The 15,980-nt window shown below is 43.5% G+C and overlaps 1 protein-coding gene across 3 annotated transcripts in view; it reads left to right on the top strand.

The window, feature by feature from the left end:
* Positions 1–14,400, top strand: part of LOC105692250 — a 37,962-nt gene extending 23,562 nt beyond the window's left edge. For all 3 annotated transcript variants that reach the window (XM_048651463.1, XM_048651462.1, XM_048651464.1), the window contains 8 exons: positions 9,053–9,179; positions 9,834–9,926; positions 10,033–10,155; positions 11,895–12,004; positions 12,086–12,226; positions 12,318–12,569; positions 13,200–13,472; positions 13,888–14,400. In XM_048651463.1, coding sequence (XP_048507420.1) covers positions 9,053–9,179; positions 9,834–9,926; positions 10,033–10,155; positions 11,895–12,004; positions 12,086–12,226; positions 12,318–12,569; positions 13,200–13,472; positions 13,888–14,090 — 1,322 coding nt within the window. In that variant the 3' untranslated portion in view covers positions 14,091–14,400. The remainder of the gene's footprint in view (positions 1–9,052; positions 9,180–9,833; positions 9,927–10,032; positions 10,156–11,894; positions 12,005–12,085; positions 12,227–12,317; positions 12,570–13,199; positions 13,473–13,887) is intronic.
* The last annotated feature ends 1,580 nt before the right edge of the window (positions 14,401–15,980 follow it).

Below are 15,980 nucleotides of genomic sequence, written 5' to 3'. Positions count from 1 at the left end.
CCCCGCCTGTATGTATGTGTGTGTGCGTGTGTTCCGCAGAGTGGTGCAGGATATCGGATTGGTCCGGTACTTACGTATAACGTATAGAACGTATACCTCTGTACCCTCTACCTCCTATGCAGAAACGTTAGTGAATCGAGTGCAGTAGTTACCTCTCGTAGAGGTATACCTATATAGGTACCTACCGACAGGAGTTTCCTACCTCTGGTGCTTGTCGCGAAGGTAATTAAATCGCGACAATAAATTTCCATCGGCGGTACAACTTTCTGCGAGGCGGTAGCGATGAAACTGACCCGAATTGTCAGAAAATTGCGTAATTATTTTGGTTTTGATCGGGTTTTCTTTTTTTTCTCTTTTTTTTTTTTCCATTTTCTTTTTTCTCTTTTTTTTCTTCTTTTTTTCACCGTACTTTCCCGGTCATTGCCGCGGCTCACACCCTTCATCCGGTCCTTTTGTTTGCGTCAGTCATTTTGCTAACTGCCGCAGGTGCATTTCGCTCCCGAGCCAAATGCATTGTCATTCAAATGCTCGATACGCTTTTGATTTTTGTATTTCTTCCGTTCCACTATTCGATGAAATGAAACATCGATTGCAGAATCGCTGTACGCTTGCACTGCGAGACGGTGGTACGATGTAGAATGTACGTACGTGTATATTCTCCACCGCGTAACAGGTGCTCGAAAAATGGGTTGATTTTTGTCCGAACTGAGGAGCGGCAAATTTATCTTTCCGAGTCCGGCATTCGATTCGTCGATTTTCGTTTCCCTCGGGGGAAAAATGCTCGTCAAAAATCGAAACAAAGGACAAATTCGCCTTGGGCAAAAATCACCTATTTTTTTTTTTTTTTTCTATGCCACGACAAAAGCGATCCACACGCGCAAAAGTTGTAATACGTTCGAGTGGATAACGCGACGGTTGTTACTCTTACTTCGAATTCTCGGCGTCGATTTTAACTCACTTTTTCGTACATCGGCGTTCCGCGCGGTGCAGCAGGTAAAACGAATGAAAAAAAAACAAAAAAACGAAAAAAAAAATCGAATGTAAGTTTCATCCGGTGACGTATAAATGTATGCATTGCACATGTATTTCCCTTCAGCATATTTCGCGTGGAGTTAATAAAAAAGATGAAGTCGGGAGTGTGTATTTGAATGTCAAATTTGCTCCTCCGGGCGAACGTAGGTGGTAGAGGTTGAAAGGTAGTAGCGCCGTGGAAGTGTTCGGTGTCGTTTAAAGTTTGCCGTGAGGTAAAGTCTGAAGGTTCGCAACTTGGGTGGAAGATGAAATTTTCAAATGTTTGTCGGCTTTACGATCGTCTGGGCGGTTCGTATTCCAATGGAAACGGTCATGTGAGTACATAGGTGGGAACAGGGTATTCGCTTTGAAGCGATATTCGGCAACGGTGCCCGTTATTCTCTACTCCGTGTACATCGCTGTACGTACGTACGTACGTACGTACGAAAAACGCGGGCGAAACAATTGCTCTTCCCGAGAATACGGACGGCGTTGAAATTTTTTTTGAAAACGACGCCGAGAATTTCACTCGCACGACCAGCCGCCTGCAGGGTACATTCAGCCTCGATTCAAACGCGTACGCCGATGACGATTGCTGATGGTAAATTACACGGGCGGACGTTTACTGCAGCCATTGTTTCATAATGAAATTTTTAATGAAAGGATATCACCGGTGATGCAGACACGGGATATCCTTTGTTGCGATTCTCTCTGTATACTCCGTACTCTCGAACGGCGTATAAAGTGGCTCGTGCGGTATAATGATTTCACGTAAATGTACCTACGCGTTTCGTAAATATTTATTTATTTGAAAAAAATAAAACAAGAAAAAAAAAAACGAAATAATCTGATTATGATTCTCGTAATTCGGTTAACCTTTAAAGGTCGAGTGATCGCACAGTATTTCACTTCCTGAGTTTTTGTTCCCGGACGTAATGGTCACTCGCCCGGCACAACGTAGGGCCCCAGTGTTCGCGTTGATTTCGACAACGTAACGTAACGAACGTCGTCGTCATTCGTTGTTTGTTCTTTCTTTCGTTTTTTTTTCTTTTGTTTTTTTCTTCTTCATCCTCCTCGCCGATATCAATCGACAGTTCAAACATGAAAAGTTCTCACGTTATCAAAGTTTCGAAATGCTTGCGGTAAGTTTAACGAGAATTCCATTCTCGGCGAAATGAGTCGCGAAGAAGTTGAATAGATTTCGAATCTTACGGTGCGTCTCGCTCGCCGAGGATTCGGTGCGCTTCGCGTACATTTTTTTGTCCGCCCTAATCGACATCGAACGATGATCCCGATTAATTGGGACTCATAACTTTGCGCCGATTCCTGATTCGCAGGGACCTCAATTGTCGACGGTACAACGACCGGTGGTGAAAAGTTGAACGTCACTCCCCGGGGGGGGGGGGGGGCATCGAGGGGTCGGTGAAGGGGCGAGGGGCGAATTTCATTAGTCAGATTTCGTCGCGTTTGACCCGCGCGAATTCGGAAGCGCGGATCCGAAATACCTGGACAGGAATAATTTGCGTTAATTATCATCGGCCGACGGTGTAGTAAGGTGTATTCCGCGCGGGCGTTCCGCCGACGATTTTCCTCCGAGGGCCGCAGGTGCCGGCGATCCTTACCCGGTTAAATTTTCCCTCACCCCCGCGGTCGCTTCGCAAGGCGGGAATCGATCGATCGAATTACGAACGGACTGAATTATTAACGGCATCGCAGGCGGCCGTCAAGCTTCAAGCTGTTTTCCCTAATGCCGCTCGCTCCCACCCATCCCCCGGATTGGCATTTGAATGGGCCACGGGTTACCTCGCTTTGTTCCGGATCGAATCGAATCGCGCTGTTCCAAAACCTTATTGTAATCGAGGAGAACAGCTCCTCAGAATAACAGAATAACGGTTACGTTGTAGACTCCTACGTAGCCTTGGGTCAGGATCTGTTCCCTACGAATCCGCACGAAGCTGACCTTCGTCAACGTTAATAGCTTAAAATATCGTCAAATGCGACGTCCGATCCGCCGAGAGTGAAGTTATTTTTCTCACCTCCGTTGAAATGTTCAACGAGTATACCAGACCCGAGACCCTCGTCGAAAATAACTACTCGTTGGAGTAGTAGTGGGTCGGAATGGGTGAGAACGTAATTAATTTTAGAGTTTATTAGCCTAAAAGGGTCTAGCGTTCGTTCGCGTAATCCTGATACGTGTGTACGTCCTTATATCCACGAATTTGGTACAACGAGACGAGAGTTTGTTGAATTAATTTCAAAGTTTCGACAAGTTTTTTTTCCAACACCTTTTCGTTACGTCTGATATTCCTAAGCAATTGTACCCCGTCGTTCGCGCTCACGCGAGTCAAATAATCGACGAGGGTACGGGGGGTTCGTGGCGGAGGTTCCCGCGAGGAAGGAGAGTGGACGTGACTTGATTATCCTCAGTTATTGTCCCACTCTTGAGTAAGCTCGCGATGAATGGAGTCAGATCCTTCGGGAATGACGATCAATTATTAACGAGGCGTACCCTGGAATCGCGAGGCTAACTGTATTAAACGTTTCACGTGTGTATCGTACCTACGTAGACGATACATATAACAGAAATTGGTATATATGTAGAACACGCCGTACAATAAGCAAACCAGATTGTGCACCGTATCAAACTGAGAACCTCCATCTGGATACTTCTCTATGTATTCCTCGTAGCTATTCAAACTGACGTACAAATATTATAGGTATAGCTGTACTCTATCCCAATTGAGTTTATAGTTTTTCGGTATTAGAACCGTTCGAATAGGTCATCGGCAAAACTACAAGTCATTGTTTTAATCTTCATTTGCTACTATAGGGGCCTTCCACGTCGAACTGGCCACTTTTTCCAGAATATTTTCTGAAAAGGTACCTCTTGGAATTTCGGCGATTTTGAACCAAAAGAAAATATTTTATTTTATATGCTATTCTTATGTATTTTGATCCCAGGAACCCAAATCTGGAAGTTAAATTGATCTATCTGTAAAATTTATCGAGTTATCGCCAATTTTTAACTTTTTGGCGCAGAAAAATGGAGATGTCTCGATGGGAAAAATTCGTAGCTCAATTTGGACGACGGATTCGTATTTCTGAGGTCAAAATACATAAGAATTGTATCATCAAATCGATTTCAAAAATACTTCGTTCTTCGATTTTGAGGTCAAACATCGATATTTTTTTTAATGGGTTTAATATGCTTTTCTGACGTATTTTGACCTCAGGAATCCGAATCTGAAAGAAAAATTGATCTATCTCTAAAATTGACCGAGTTACCGCCAATTTTCACCTTTTTGGGGTCAAAAATAAAAAATTGATTTTTTAGTCTATCTTAATGTAATTTGAACTCAGGAATCCGAATCCGAAAGAAAAATTGATCTATCTGCAAAAATGACCGTGTTATGCCCGTTTTTTCGCATTTTTTACCATAAAAATGGAGATATCTCGAAGGGAAAAAATCGTAGCTCAATTTGGACAACGGATTCGTGTTCCTGAGGTCAAAATACATAAGAAAAGTGCCATACGATCAATTTTAAAAAATAAAAATTTTTGGCCAAAATTTGAAAAAATCGTAAGGGGTACCCCTTGGAAAAATCTCAAATTTTGGCCAAAAATTTTTATTTTTTAAAATCGATCGTATGGCACTTTTCTTATGTATTTTGACCCCAGGAACACGAATCCGTTGTCCAAATTGAGCTACGATTTTTTCCCTTCGAGATATCCTCAAATTTATGCCAAAAATCGCGAAAAAATGGGTATAACTCGGTCATATTTGTAGATAGACTAATTTTTCTTCCGGATTCGGATTCCTGAGCTCAAATTACATTAAGATAGACCAAAAAATAATTTTTTTATTTTTGACCCCAAAAATCTGAAAATTGGCGATAACTCGGTCAATTTTGGAGATAGATCAATTTTTCTCTTAGATTTGGATTCCTGAGGTCAAAATACGTAAGAAAAGTGCCATACGGACATTGTTAAAAACACTTCATTTCTGGCTCAAAAAATCGAAAACATCCAACAGGGTACCCCTTGGCCTATCAATCATTTTGTTTTTTAAGTTGGGTTTTCTATGCTGTTCTTATGGATTTTGATCTCAGGAATCCGAATTTGAAAGCCAAATTGGTTTATTTGCAAAATTGATCGAGTTATCGCCAATTCGTCGATTGAAAAAGTGAAAAATCAAAGATATCTCGATGGGATATTTTCCAAATCGATCATATGACACTTATTTAATGTATTTTGACGCCATGAACACAAATCCGTCAACCAAATTGAGCCACGAATCAATCCCATCGAGATATCCTTGATTTTCTAATTTTCAGAGCAATAAATCGATTATAATTTGACAGTTTTAGCAAATTGATGCCGTTTTCAAGATGCCAATTTTTAATTTACGTAAAAACAAAGTCAAAAACTGGTAACAAAAAATGTCTCAGTTTGAGTTAGGGCGTGCCCCTATAATGTATAATAATTTGTATAATCCGTCGGATGTCCCCATTCTGCGACCGTCTGTTTCACTATTTTCTCAATACATAAAACGGAGGGTAACTTTTACGACGTTAACATAAGTAAAATAAAGTAGGTGTAAAGCGAATTTGAATAATGAAATTATCAAGCGTATACATATTATTATATGCATCAGGCAATCATGCAAAACCATGTGATCCAGGGGAGGGTACAGCTCTCCACACCGGTACAGATATGCGCCGGTCTCATTCGGGTCACGGAAATTGTATATAATTTACGATCTTCAGCGTTCGTCGCTACCGCGGAAGCAAATTCATACGAAAATATCACATTTTCCTAGGTAAAAATAATCCGGATTAAACCGCGGACGTGATATTCAAATTTTCTACGCTTTCCTTACACGCGATACGCGCAGCGGGAAGGGTTCGAATTCCTCCGACTCGCGCACATTTTTTTCCACCCTCGTTCATCCCACTCCTTCGTTCGACAGAAGTTTCGCAATTTTCGATTCCCGAAACTTTCGAAGACGGTGAAGGTGACGCTGCGTTCAATTCGACGTTACGTAGGTACCTACGCCTTCCGCGATACCGCGTACATGGAAGTAACGTCGTCGAATTTTCCGGGTTACGCGGGAACACCGACGTCGCGGTAACATCCATTGGGGTGTCGGAGTGTATAAGGCGAGTTAGCGCGATAACTGTACGGGGCAAGTATGGAGGTAAGACACTCGAGAGGACGTCTACTGCCGACGGTGGTCGTGTTCCCGGTGTTCCGGGTAGGTTACCGCCTCGGTACCACCAGGTGATAATTTCCCCGAGGACACTCCCGTCCACAGCACCCTCTGGTTTTACCTCGTATACGCCGCTATATTTCGCTATATTGTATCAGACGCCACGCCACACGTACCAGGGGGGGGGGGGGGGGGGCAGGGGGGTAAATATAAAGGTGTACGTATAAATACGGCGACGGTGCACCACGTATACCGTATACGTATATCGAGCTTATACGTGTTACCCACCGCATCCATGTTAATGCGTTCGAGTACATACGTCGTAGGTATACGTGTAGGTGTACGTGTGTGTGTGTGTGCGTGTGTCGTAGGTATGTAGGTACACGTATGTAACATCCAGTTCATATAATATTTCAATTTATCGTGTCTTGCAGGATAGTTTCCGTAAACTTCGCGGTTGTTCGCTGGGGTACCCAGTTCCTAGTTTCCAGTTTCCAGTTCCCGGTTCCCTACAGTGATTTAGACGGCCAGAGTTTCCCGAAATGTACACGAGTTTCTGTGGGGCTTTAGCCGATTCTGGTGGCGCGCGGTAGCGATATTACTGGAATAGCGGAAATTGCTTAAATTGTTCCGGTCGCTATGGAAATTTGACGACCTTTGAGCCGCCTAGGTCCCCGCGGCGAATGAAACGCGAGAAAGTGAAAGGAAAATAGAAGAGGAAAAAAAAAAAATAAATAAATAGATCACTCGTAAAAAATTCAAAATATCTCCGACAAATGTACACATTTATCAAAATTCTTTGTTATATCATTTTTTATTGAAACTTTTTTTCGCGGCCTCGAATCGCGAATTTCGAGATTTATTGGCGGGATGAAATTCGTCGAGGTAGGGGTAGCGATTAACACGACGGTGCGACTGGATGTTCTGGATGCGGATCTACATCTGGACGATGGAAATACGTTGTGTGTACTACACGCGGTATACAAGCGAACGTTGGCTTTTGTCATTCGGGAGCGTGGATATCGAACACACACGATCACGCGTGCGTTAATTTCGGTTGAATCGAAACGCGGCTATGGGCCGCAAAAAAAAAGGCCGAGCTAATTAAATTTAGCGTATCAAATTAACCCCGTGATTACAAATATCACGACCACTCCCGCGTTAAAATAGCCCCAAGGGGCTCGCTGGGCTTCGCTGTTTCCAAAATTCGTTCGATTATATTCGGGCGAAGAAAAAGCCGAAGCGCGAAATTCGTTTCACCAGTTTCGATCTATACGGTCCCCCGTTGAATTGTGCAATCGTTCGAGAGTGAACTACGTTGATATTTCACCTAGCTTAAATCGAAAACTTTTTGCCCGGTTTTTTTTTTTCGATAGCATTTTACTTCGAATCATCCGGCGATCGTTGTTCGCACCTTTTTTCATTCGTTTTCACGCTTTTGCAATTGAATTTTGTTATACAATTAGCGAGGCGTGTTAACGCCAAACAGTTTCGTGCTGCAGTTTACATTATGTGCCATATAATTTGGTAATGTAATTGCCCAAAGTAATTCATAGAGCAAGTTGCACCGTTGCGGGTACACATACTTATGCACACTCCACTTGTGTGTATACTTTATACGTATATATGTCGTCTAATTGTAAGTACAAGTGTTCCCTCGGGGAACGTGTACACGCTTAACCCGCTAAATAAGATCTCTTCAAGTGGTTTCTGTTCGCTGCAGTCTATGGAAGACGAAGTCCTCTTCGTCGATCCGTTTCTCATTTTTTCCGGCAAAAAACTGAGATGATGAGAAAAATGACTAACGCACTACTTCGAATCGCGCGAACGAAACGTGCGTATTGATATTTGTCGAAGAAAAAAAAAATCACAAGAGGGATCCCAGCGTTGTTGGCATTGGCATTAGCTGGGATGGACTTTCACCGTTTGTCCATCTATTTAGCGGATGATATCCACCTTGACCGACTCCCGTTGCCGCTCAAGGTCGCCGAATGGATCGCACGGTAATTTTCGCGCGGCAGCTTGTTTCCTCGTTTTATTTAAATTCACTAAAAAAAAAAAACGCTATAATTCATCGCCGAGATGAAACACGAGATAAGTTTCAAAGTTTACCACTCGTGATATCGGGTCATTGCGAACGATTTGAAATTCAAATTTTTCGCCAAAGAAATTACGGACGATAAGTCGAACACCAGAAGCTGCACCATCAGCTGTTCGGTAATTTTGAAGGTCTAGTCGTAGGCTTTTGCCATTTCGAAAACTACGTCACAATGGGTACGAAAATTAGAGGAGACTCCGTTTCGTAACACGATATTTCGTAACGGTATATTTTAACCTGCAGATCGGAGTAGCTCGCGCAAACTTTTCAATCAAAATTCTGCACCAGATTTTAATCACTTTTCCCAATCATCGTCTGGATGAAATTAATTTGAATTCCATCCCTCAAAGAAATACAAGCGAACGAACGAAGGCGTGAGAGTCGGGGGGTGGGGTCGGGGGTAATTTGGATATGATAAAACTTGAAAAATTTTCAATGTGATTAATACGCGATATTACGCAAGAAGACCGGCTCCGCGAAAACGATAAGAGAGGAAAGAAAAAAAAACCTTCGCGAACCACCCAAAGTCGACGGCGTTGTTATATTAGAGGATATTTGTGCCAAGGTTCTGAATTCGCGTAGGCGCGGGATACCCCGATCAGAAGTCCTTGACAATTGCAGAACGAGCCGTGTAATTGTTCGATGTAATCTACGAAGACTCGATTATACTTATTATACGCGAAGTTTCTCGTTTGATCCGTTTCATTAATTTATTATAATTGTTTTTTTTCCAGGTTACGGACACATCGCGCCGAAAACTAAGTCCGGTAAAGTGGTAACAATTTTTTACGCTATTCTTGGGATACCGTTGATGCTGCTCTGCTTGTCGAGCATTGGTGACGTCATGGCGTCCAGTTTCAGGTACGAGTTCGATTCGAGAAACTGAAAGAAAAAAAGGAATCGTGATACCGACGTTACTCGTGAGAATGCGTCCTCCCCTCCCCTCCACCCACCCTCCTCGATTGTATCAAACCGCAGATTGGTGATTAGCGCCAATTATTTAGTATCAATTAATCAGATTACCAGCGTTCGCATAACACGTTATATTATTGATTATAGAGTCACTATTGGTTGCTAACAGGTTCGACTACATGTTCCGCATCGCGTTGATGCAGGTGAAGCAATCGGCTGAATATCATGCGTAGCGGATCAAACGAAATTCGTACGTTACAATTGTAATTTAACCGTACGTCATAAACTGCCGATGTAATTCCGCGTTGTAGTCGTGAAATTTCATTTCCCTTCGTTTTTTTTTTTCTCTCTATTTATTGTTTTTCGAATTTACAATACCGAATGACAACCGGTAGATTATCATTATCCGCTTATGATATAACAATTATTATAGCAAAGTCCAAATTCACATCGAGCAAGGATACAATTGAGAGATGCAATTAATTCCTACCACGTCTCTACGTCAGTTTTATCGATAATTACCAAATTCCGTCTCTTTTACAAGATCAAAAAAAATAAAATCCACGCGTTATCTTCGTGAATTAATGATGGGAATATTTGCAGATTTTTATACTGGAAGATATGCTGCTACATCTGCACTAAACCACCCCGTAAACGACGACCCCGCAGCAACAGGAGTACCACGCGACAGTCGATGTAAAGAAACACAGAAAAAAAAAAAAAAATTCCATTGCGTAGATGTAAAACACGACTTCTCTTCACATTTCATGTAAATTTTTTTGTTTCTCTATTCGCCACACAGACGGTATCCGCACAGAAGCGCTTCGTTCAGAAGATCCGTTCGTGCCAGCCAGAGGTCCGCGGATTCCGCACTCGGTTTATCCGACAGCATGGGAAGGTCTTCTTATTCGGAGATGGAGTACAGGTTGGTATGACGGAAGTTGTGGGAAAAAAAAAAAATTATCTCACGTTTTCGGCCAAATTCCTGATCTTTCTCCGCGTCTAACGATGGCGACGATCGTTATGCGGGTAAAATTCGAAATCGTCCGAAAGTTGAGGGTACTCGTAGAAATCAAAGCGAAGTGTCCGTCTCCTAGAGAATCGCATCGGAGCTCCCGCTGTGTCGAGGCACAGCTCGGTTTATCCATCGATTTCCGCTTTTGCTTGGGAATCAAATTGGATCCGTTACGGACAATGCGACGAGCGCATCGTAGGAAGTTGTTCTACGATCGTCGTCGTCCCCAAACCCCGAAATTCGAGTCCTCGCTATTCCCCCGGTGTCCTCTGACAAACCTCCCGAAACTAATCCAATATTACTTGTTACCAACGTCGCGTCGGATCAGTCCCGGCAAAATCCTGGCAACCCTCGGAGCTACGGGTATCGCCTTCGCGCGCCCCGGGCTATCCCCGGCTACGGGGGGGGTGCGGTTTAAATACCACTTTTTTTGCGCATAAACTTCGGGCGAACTAATACACAGGTTTTCTTCATCTCCTTTTTTCCTTCTACACGTTACAGCGGCGGATTCCCGTTTGAACGTCTCCATGTGAAATCGCGTCACTTCGTTCATGCGACGATGCACGTGACGCTAACTCGAGATTGACACATGGCTTACTTCTGCAGCTTTGCAGCGCGAACAGATTCAGACCGAGAAGAGCTTTACGATGCTCCCCGTACATTCATATGTGCTCGTATAAGCTAGCATAGCAGTTGAATTCCCGAGTAAACGTAATAAAATCTCGTATACCTTGCACTATCACTGCAACCCGACAGAATGACTGAGATATCACTTTTCTTCGCTATGATTACGAATGGGTAGGTACGGTGGTGTGTATTCGCCGTGGAACGCCAACCGGAATATCATATACTTCTATTGCTACGGTGTCGTGATTATTTTATTTTTTTTTTATTGTTTTTTTTTTATTATTTTTGGGATTATTATTTTCATCGAAAAATATGCACGATATTGCTTTGCGTGTACGTGCGATATACGCGAATTGTACCTACCAGCGAATGATACGGGGAATTTTATGAGAAATCAAATTCCTTTTTTTTTTTCACTCACCAGTTCTCTTTCGCGTATACCAACAACGTGTAACATCGGTCCTCACTCCGAGGATCACAGGGAGAGTATGAATCTTTTCTTATACAACCAAACGGCTTTTTTATGCCATTTGTTATTCATTTATTTCGTTTTATTTTATTTTTTTTTCAAAACAAAGCATAGGGTTCAAGCCGAGTCACATTTCCAGAGAGTTTAAACGAATTCCTCGATTCGAAAAAATGACAATTTTACAACCAAAATGAGAGCGATATTCTACCTCCTTCGTCTATTCATTCCACCCGAGAGGTTTTGAATATTCAAATCGTTGTTTTATTTATTTATTTTTTTATTAAGAAATTCCGATGTTGCGAAAAAAAATTCTCTGCAATTTATCTTGAAATTATTTGGATTTTCTCTCTGATTAGCAAACTGCTCGATAATAATATACAAATTTTCGAACTAGTGATCGATTGTTGCAACGATATCTTCCGTTATTTCGGAGCTCAAAGTTTTCAATCTATCGAAATCGTTTTTTTCATTTCATGTCCGAATCATTGAACTTCGACGTATGTTCCCCGGAAAATACATATGTGTATAACTTTGGCGAAAATTGGAACATCAGCAACAGGTATAATCTCGAAGGTATGGATTTGGCGACCGATTTTCCGAGCACAAGGCCGTCGACGATGTCCAGATACTCGGACATTCCCGTTTCCTCGCCGAGGGTCAAAGGTGCCGTGTCATCAGATCACATTCCCGACGCATTTTCTCTCAATTAGATTCTAATCAGCGGGAGTATTCCTCGTTTCTCAGGTGGTAGACTCACCACGGGTACGGCGTCGTTGGACAGAAGAGCGATGGTGGACACAGCCGAAGCCAACCGCCTACCGGTTTTGTTCAACAAGTACGCCCTGGATCCCGAGGACGAGATGCCCAAGAGCCGACCTTCCAAAGGTCGGTTGAAAACCGATTTTTTAATTACCGATTTTCACTCTCAACTTTCCCTATTCGTATCGTGAGCCAAACGTATATCGTCTCGTTGCAGTGGGTTCAAAGAGGTCGGAGAGCGCGAACGATGCAGAGGTCGCGAACGAGAGAATGCCGAACAGCGGCAGAATACGTGAGACGGGATCGCTTCCCCGACATCATCACCTGGCCGTAGAACCCGAGGTTTTTCGTCGCCAACTTTCGCAACCACCGCCGGAAATTCGGGAGCCCCACGCGCCCGTTTACATCGAAATGGATTCCATGAAAAGGAGCATGAGAATGAGGAGAAGCCAGAGTTACTACGGCGGTGGTGAGAGCTGCCTCCCTGCCACACAGTCTGTCTGCAAAAATTGCTCTCCCGTACCCCGCGTTCGCGGAGTCGAACCGTTGACATTTCCGAAGGGGTCAACGATAGCTTCTTGTTGGTTTTTTTCCCATTTCTCGCGAGAGTCTCGAGTACCCCCCTTGGATGATATCGGTAAATGGGCCGACCGTTGGCGTTGGATTTCAAAGATGATTTTTTTTGTCTCTTCAATTCATGAGAAATCCGACGCGACGCCCTCGAGCAAAGTTTCACGGAGCCCGGAGAAATTGAGAATCCGTTTCAGAGTGAATTCAACGGATCTTAAAATATAATTCTCGAAACGAAGGGATTTCGGTGTCGTGCAAGTTCGTCGATCGAGTAATCGAGACTCGTATTATTTTCGTCGTACCTACTTGTTTTGAGTTGAGTTGAGTTGTTTTGAGTACCTACTTTTCGATCGCAGACAGCTTTTTCTTTCGGGTACCTGCTCGTTTCAATCGCACGTGAGAACCTACCCCACGCCCCTTTTAATTCGATTCGTGCAGTCCGCAACGCGTGGAATTCCATTGAATCCAAACGATCGAAACGGGCGACAGGAAAGTCAAAGAGTAATGGGGGAATATATTTAATTCTCAGGACGAAATCAACGCCGCGAGGCACCTTCTCCACGAATCATGTCGCCGATGGGATTCGCGGTACACCGTCAAATATACGTTGACGATTTCGAGGTAGATTACGATTACTGCGCCAATGACAGCGCCATCCAGGTGTCGAAGCCCGTTCCCATTTGGCTGTGCGTATTTCTCGTTGTCAGTTACATATTCGGCGGAGCGTTTCTATTCAGCAATTGGGAATCTTGGAGCTTTCTCAATTCCGCCTACTTCTGCTTCATCACGTTAACGACGATCGGTGAGTCTTGTCTTACATCCTCATTCAAACCAGCTCCCTAGGGGAGAATTATTTTCAACCGAATTTGTAATTATTACTCCGATATCCGCCCTGTTGCGTCAATCGCGGCTTAGCGGAGCCGTTAACGCGACGTGGAGCCTTTTTTTTTTTTGTTGCATCGAAAAGAAGGGCGAAAAAAAGGTAACGGGGTACGTGTCGGGGGATGAAAAAAAAAAACGTGAGATTTTATTTCGCCTCGAAATAAATCGCTTAGTTTATCGTCTCTTTGATTGCGTCTTAAAAGAGATAAGGTCGCGCAGTGCCCGTCGGTGTAATAAGGGACGGAGTCAAAGAGACGAAAGAGGTCGCGACTTTCCGCCACTTTCTACGATCCGTAATTCCGGAAACTTCTTGAAATGTCTTTCATTGTTGGTAGGTTTCGGTGACTTTGTACCGGAGCACAGGCTGAACGCGGAAACGAGCATTGCGTTGTGCTCTCTGTACCTGCTCTTTGGAATTGCTTTGTTAGCTATGAGCTTCAATCTGGTCCAGGAAGAAGTAATCAACAACGTAAAGAGTGTCGCGAAGAGGCTCGGAATCATCAAGGACGACGAGGATGAGGATGACGACGAAGATTAGATCTCGGATGAACAATTTTTACCATTTTCACTCGTCAACGACCATTGTTCGGACGGATTGGCATCGCTCACCTTGCCTCCGAAGAATTCATTTTTCGACTACAAAATCAAAACTGAGCTTCGACAATCTGTCCAAGAATTGGACCAAATCGCAAGCTTTCGCTTTTCATTCATTTTTCCGTGTTCTCTTCATTTATACGGCATACTCTCATACTTTTTTATTCAAAACGATTGTTCGTTAATCATAATTTCTTTTTTCTGATTACCTCATTGTTATCGCATGTAGATTTAAATATATATTCGAATATAAACTACATCGAGTCATGATTCTATGCCATTCGCAAGATGGCGACGACTTTATACCCTTAGCGAGATGTATGTATACATATATATATATATATATAACCGGTTGAAAATGCCGTGAAATAATTGGTTCGCCCGCAATTAGCCGCTGCTTCGGAATTTCGCCGGACTGTTACAACTGCAGCTAGAGCAGCGCTATATTCGAAATGATGGATGATCATTAACCGACAACCATCGTATCCTAGTTTGTCTAGCGTTACGATTCGGCGTACGTTTGAATCGATCGAGTCCAAATGATTTTAGAACTTCGCCAATGAGTACCCACATCCCGTGCAACGATTCCTGCTCATTAAAACTACTTAACGAGTTCGCCGAGCAAAATAACAATATCGATCATGTGAGCTTGTTACTTTATATTTATAGTATATACGCGGCGTTGCACTTGAGTCTTCGACTGACGCGAGACTTTTTTCGGTTTTATTTTCTTTCGGAATTTCATCTTTTCTTTTTTTTTTTTTTTTTCTCTCTCTCTTTTTCTTTTGATTTCTCGCACCAAGCTAACACGAGAAACTTCTCATAACCATTCCGCGCAGTTTCACCAGTGATTAAATTTAACGAACGTTACCGCCCTGCGTACGTGCATCTTGCAGGAAACTGAGAGGGCACGGTAGGTATGTGCGGTGTATGTTTATCTATTTCCGTCCGACTGAACTCCCCGTTGTGTTTACTACTCTCAATAACGGTAACTCTGGCGGTAATTGAATTTCAACGCGTTTAATGAATTTGAAAAAAAATGATTCCCTCCGTACAGGGTAACTGCAGTACGCGTGAAGTTGAGACAAATAGAAGTTCCATTAGCAAGAGTCAATAGCCGACGACCTGTTTCCGTTGCGGTTTCCACTCTTCGGGTTTCGAAGGGTTCCGCCGTATTCCAGTTGCGGGGACGTTTTTGAACTATACTCATTGTCGCATAAGGTAAATAACCTCGAGAACGCCCGCTCGTATTCGCTTTAAAGGGTCTCAACCCTCTTCTCGGCGAACGCGACTCACGGTTGCCGAGATCTGTGTAGGTATATAAATATAAATATATCTACGGTAGTACGGGTACATACATACATGTACATATACACGCGCAACCCTGCAGAAATTTTTTCGTTGACCGGCTGCGTTTTTGGACCTGCGGACGGAGGCTGTAGCTGTAGAGTACATACTATATCCGACGACGTCGGTTACCCCCGCGCGAGCGCCACCCGACCCATTTCCCCCCCGAATCTCGTTAGATCTTGGTGCAGCCGTTTCGATGCTCGTTGTCATTACCGAACCGGAAACGTGACGCCCTGACCCCGCGGCGCTTCAAAGGCCGCGCCGCCGAACCGAATCCAACCCCGTGGTTCGAACACGACCACCGTAGGGCCGATTTGAAAAAAAAGAGAGAGAAGAAAAAGAAGCGTCGGCGAATTTTGAGAATTGCGACTTTCGGTGGTAACGGAAAATTCGTTATTTTGGCTCGGATTGTCCGCGATGAATTATCCGAATCCGTCGAGTCGTAAATTGTTCATCTCCCGTGGCCCGTGTATACATATACTCA

The sequence above is a fragment of the Athalia rosae genome, chromosome 2 (assembly GCF_917208135.1).
Source record: "Athalia rosae chromosome 2, iyAthRosa1.1, whole genome shotgun sequence".
NCBI lineage: Eukaryota > Metazoa > Arthropoda > Insecta > Hymenoptera > Athaliidae > Athalia > Athalia rosae.
The sequence above is the reverse complement of the archived record's forward strand: the minus strand, read 5'-3'. Positions and strand labels throughout refer to the sequence as shown.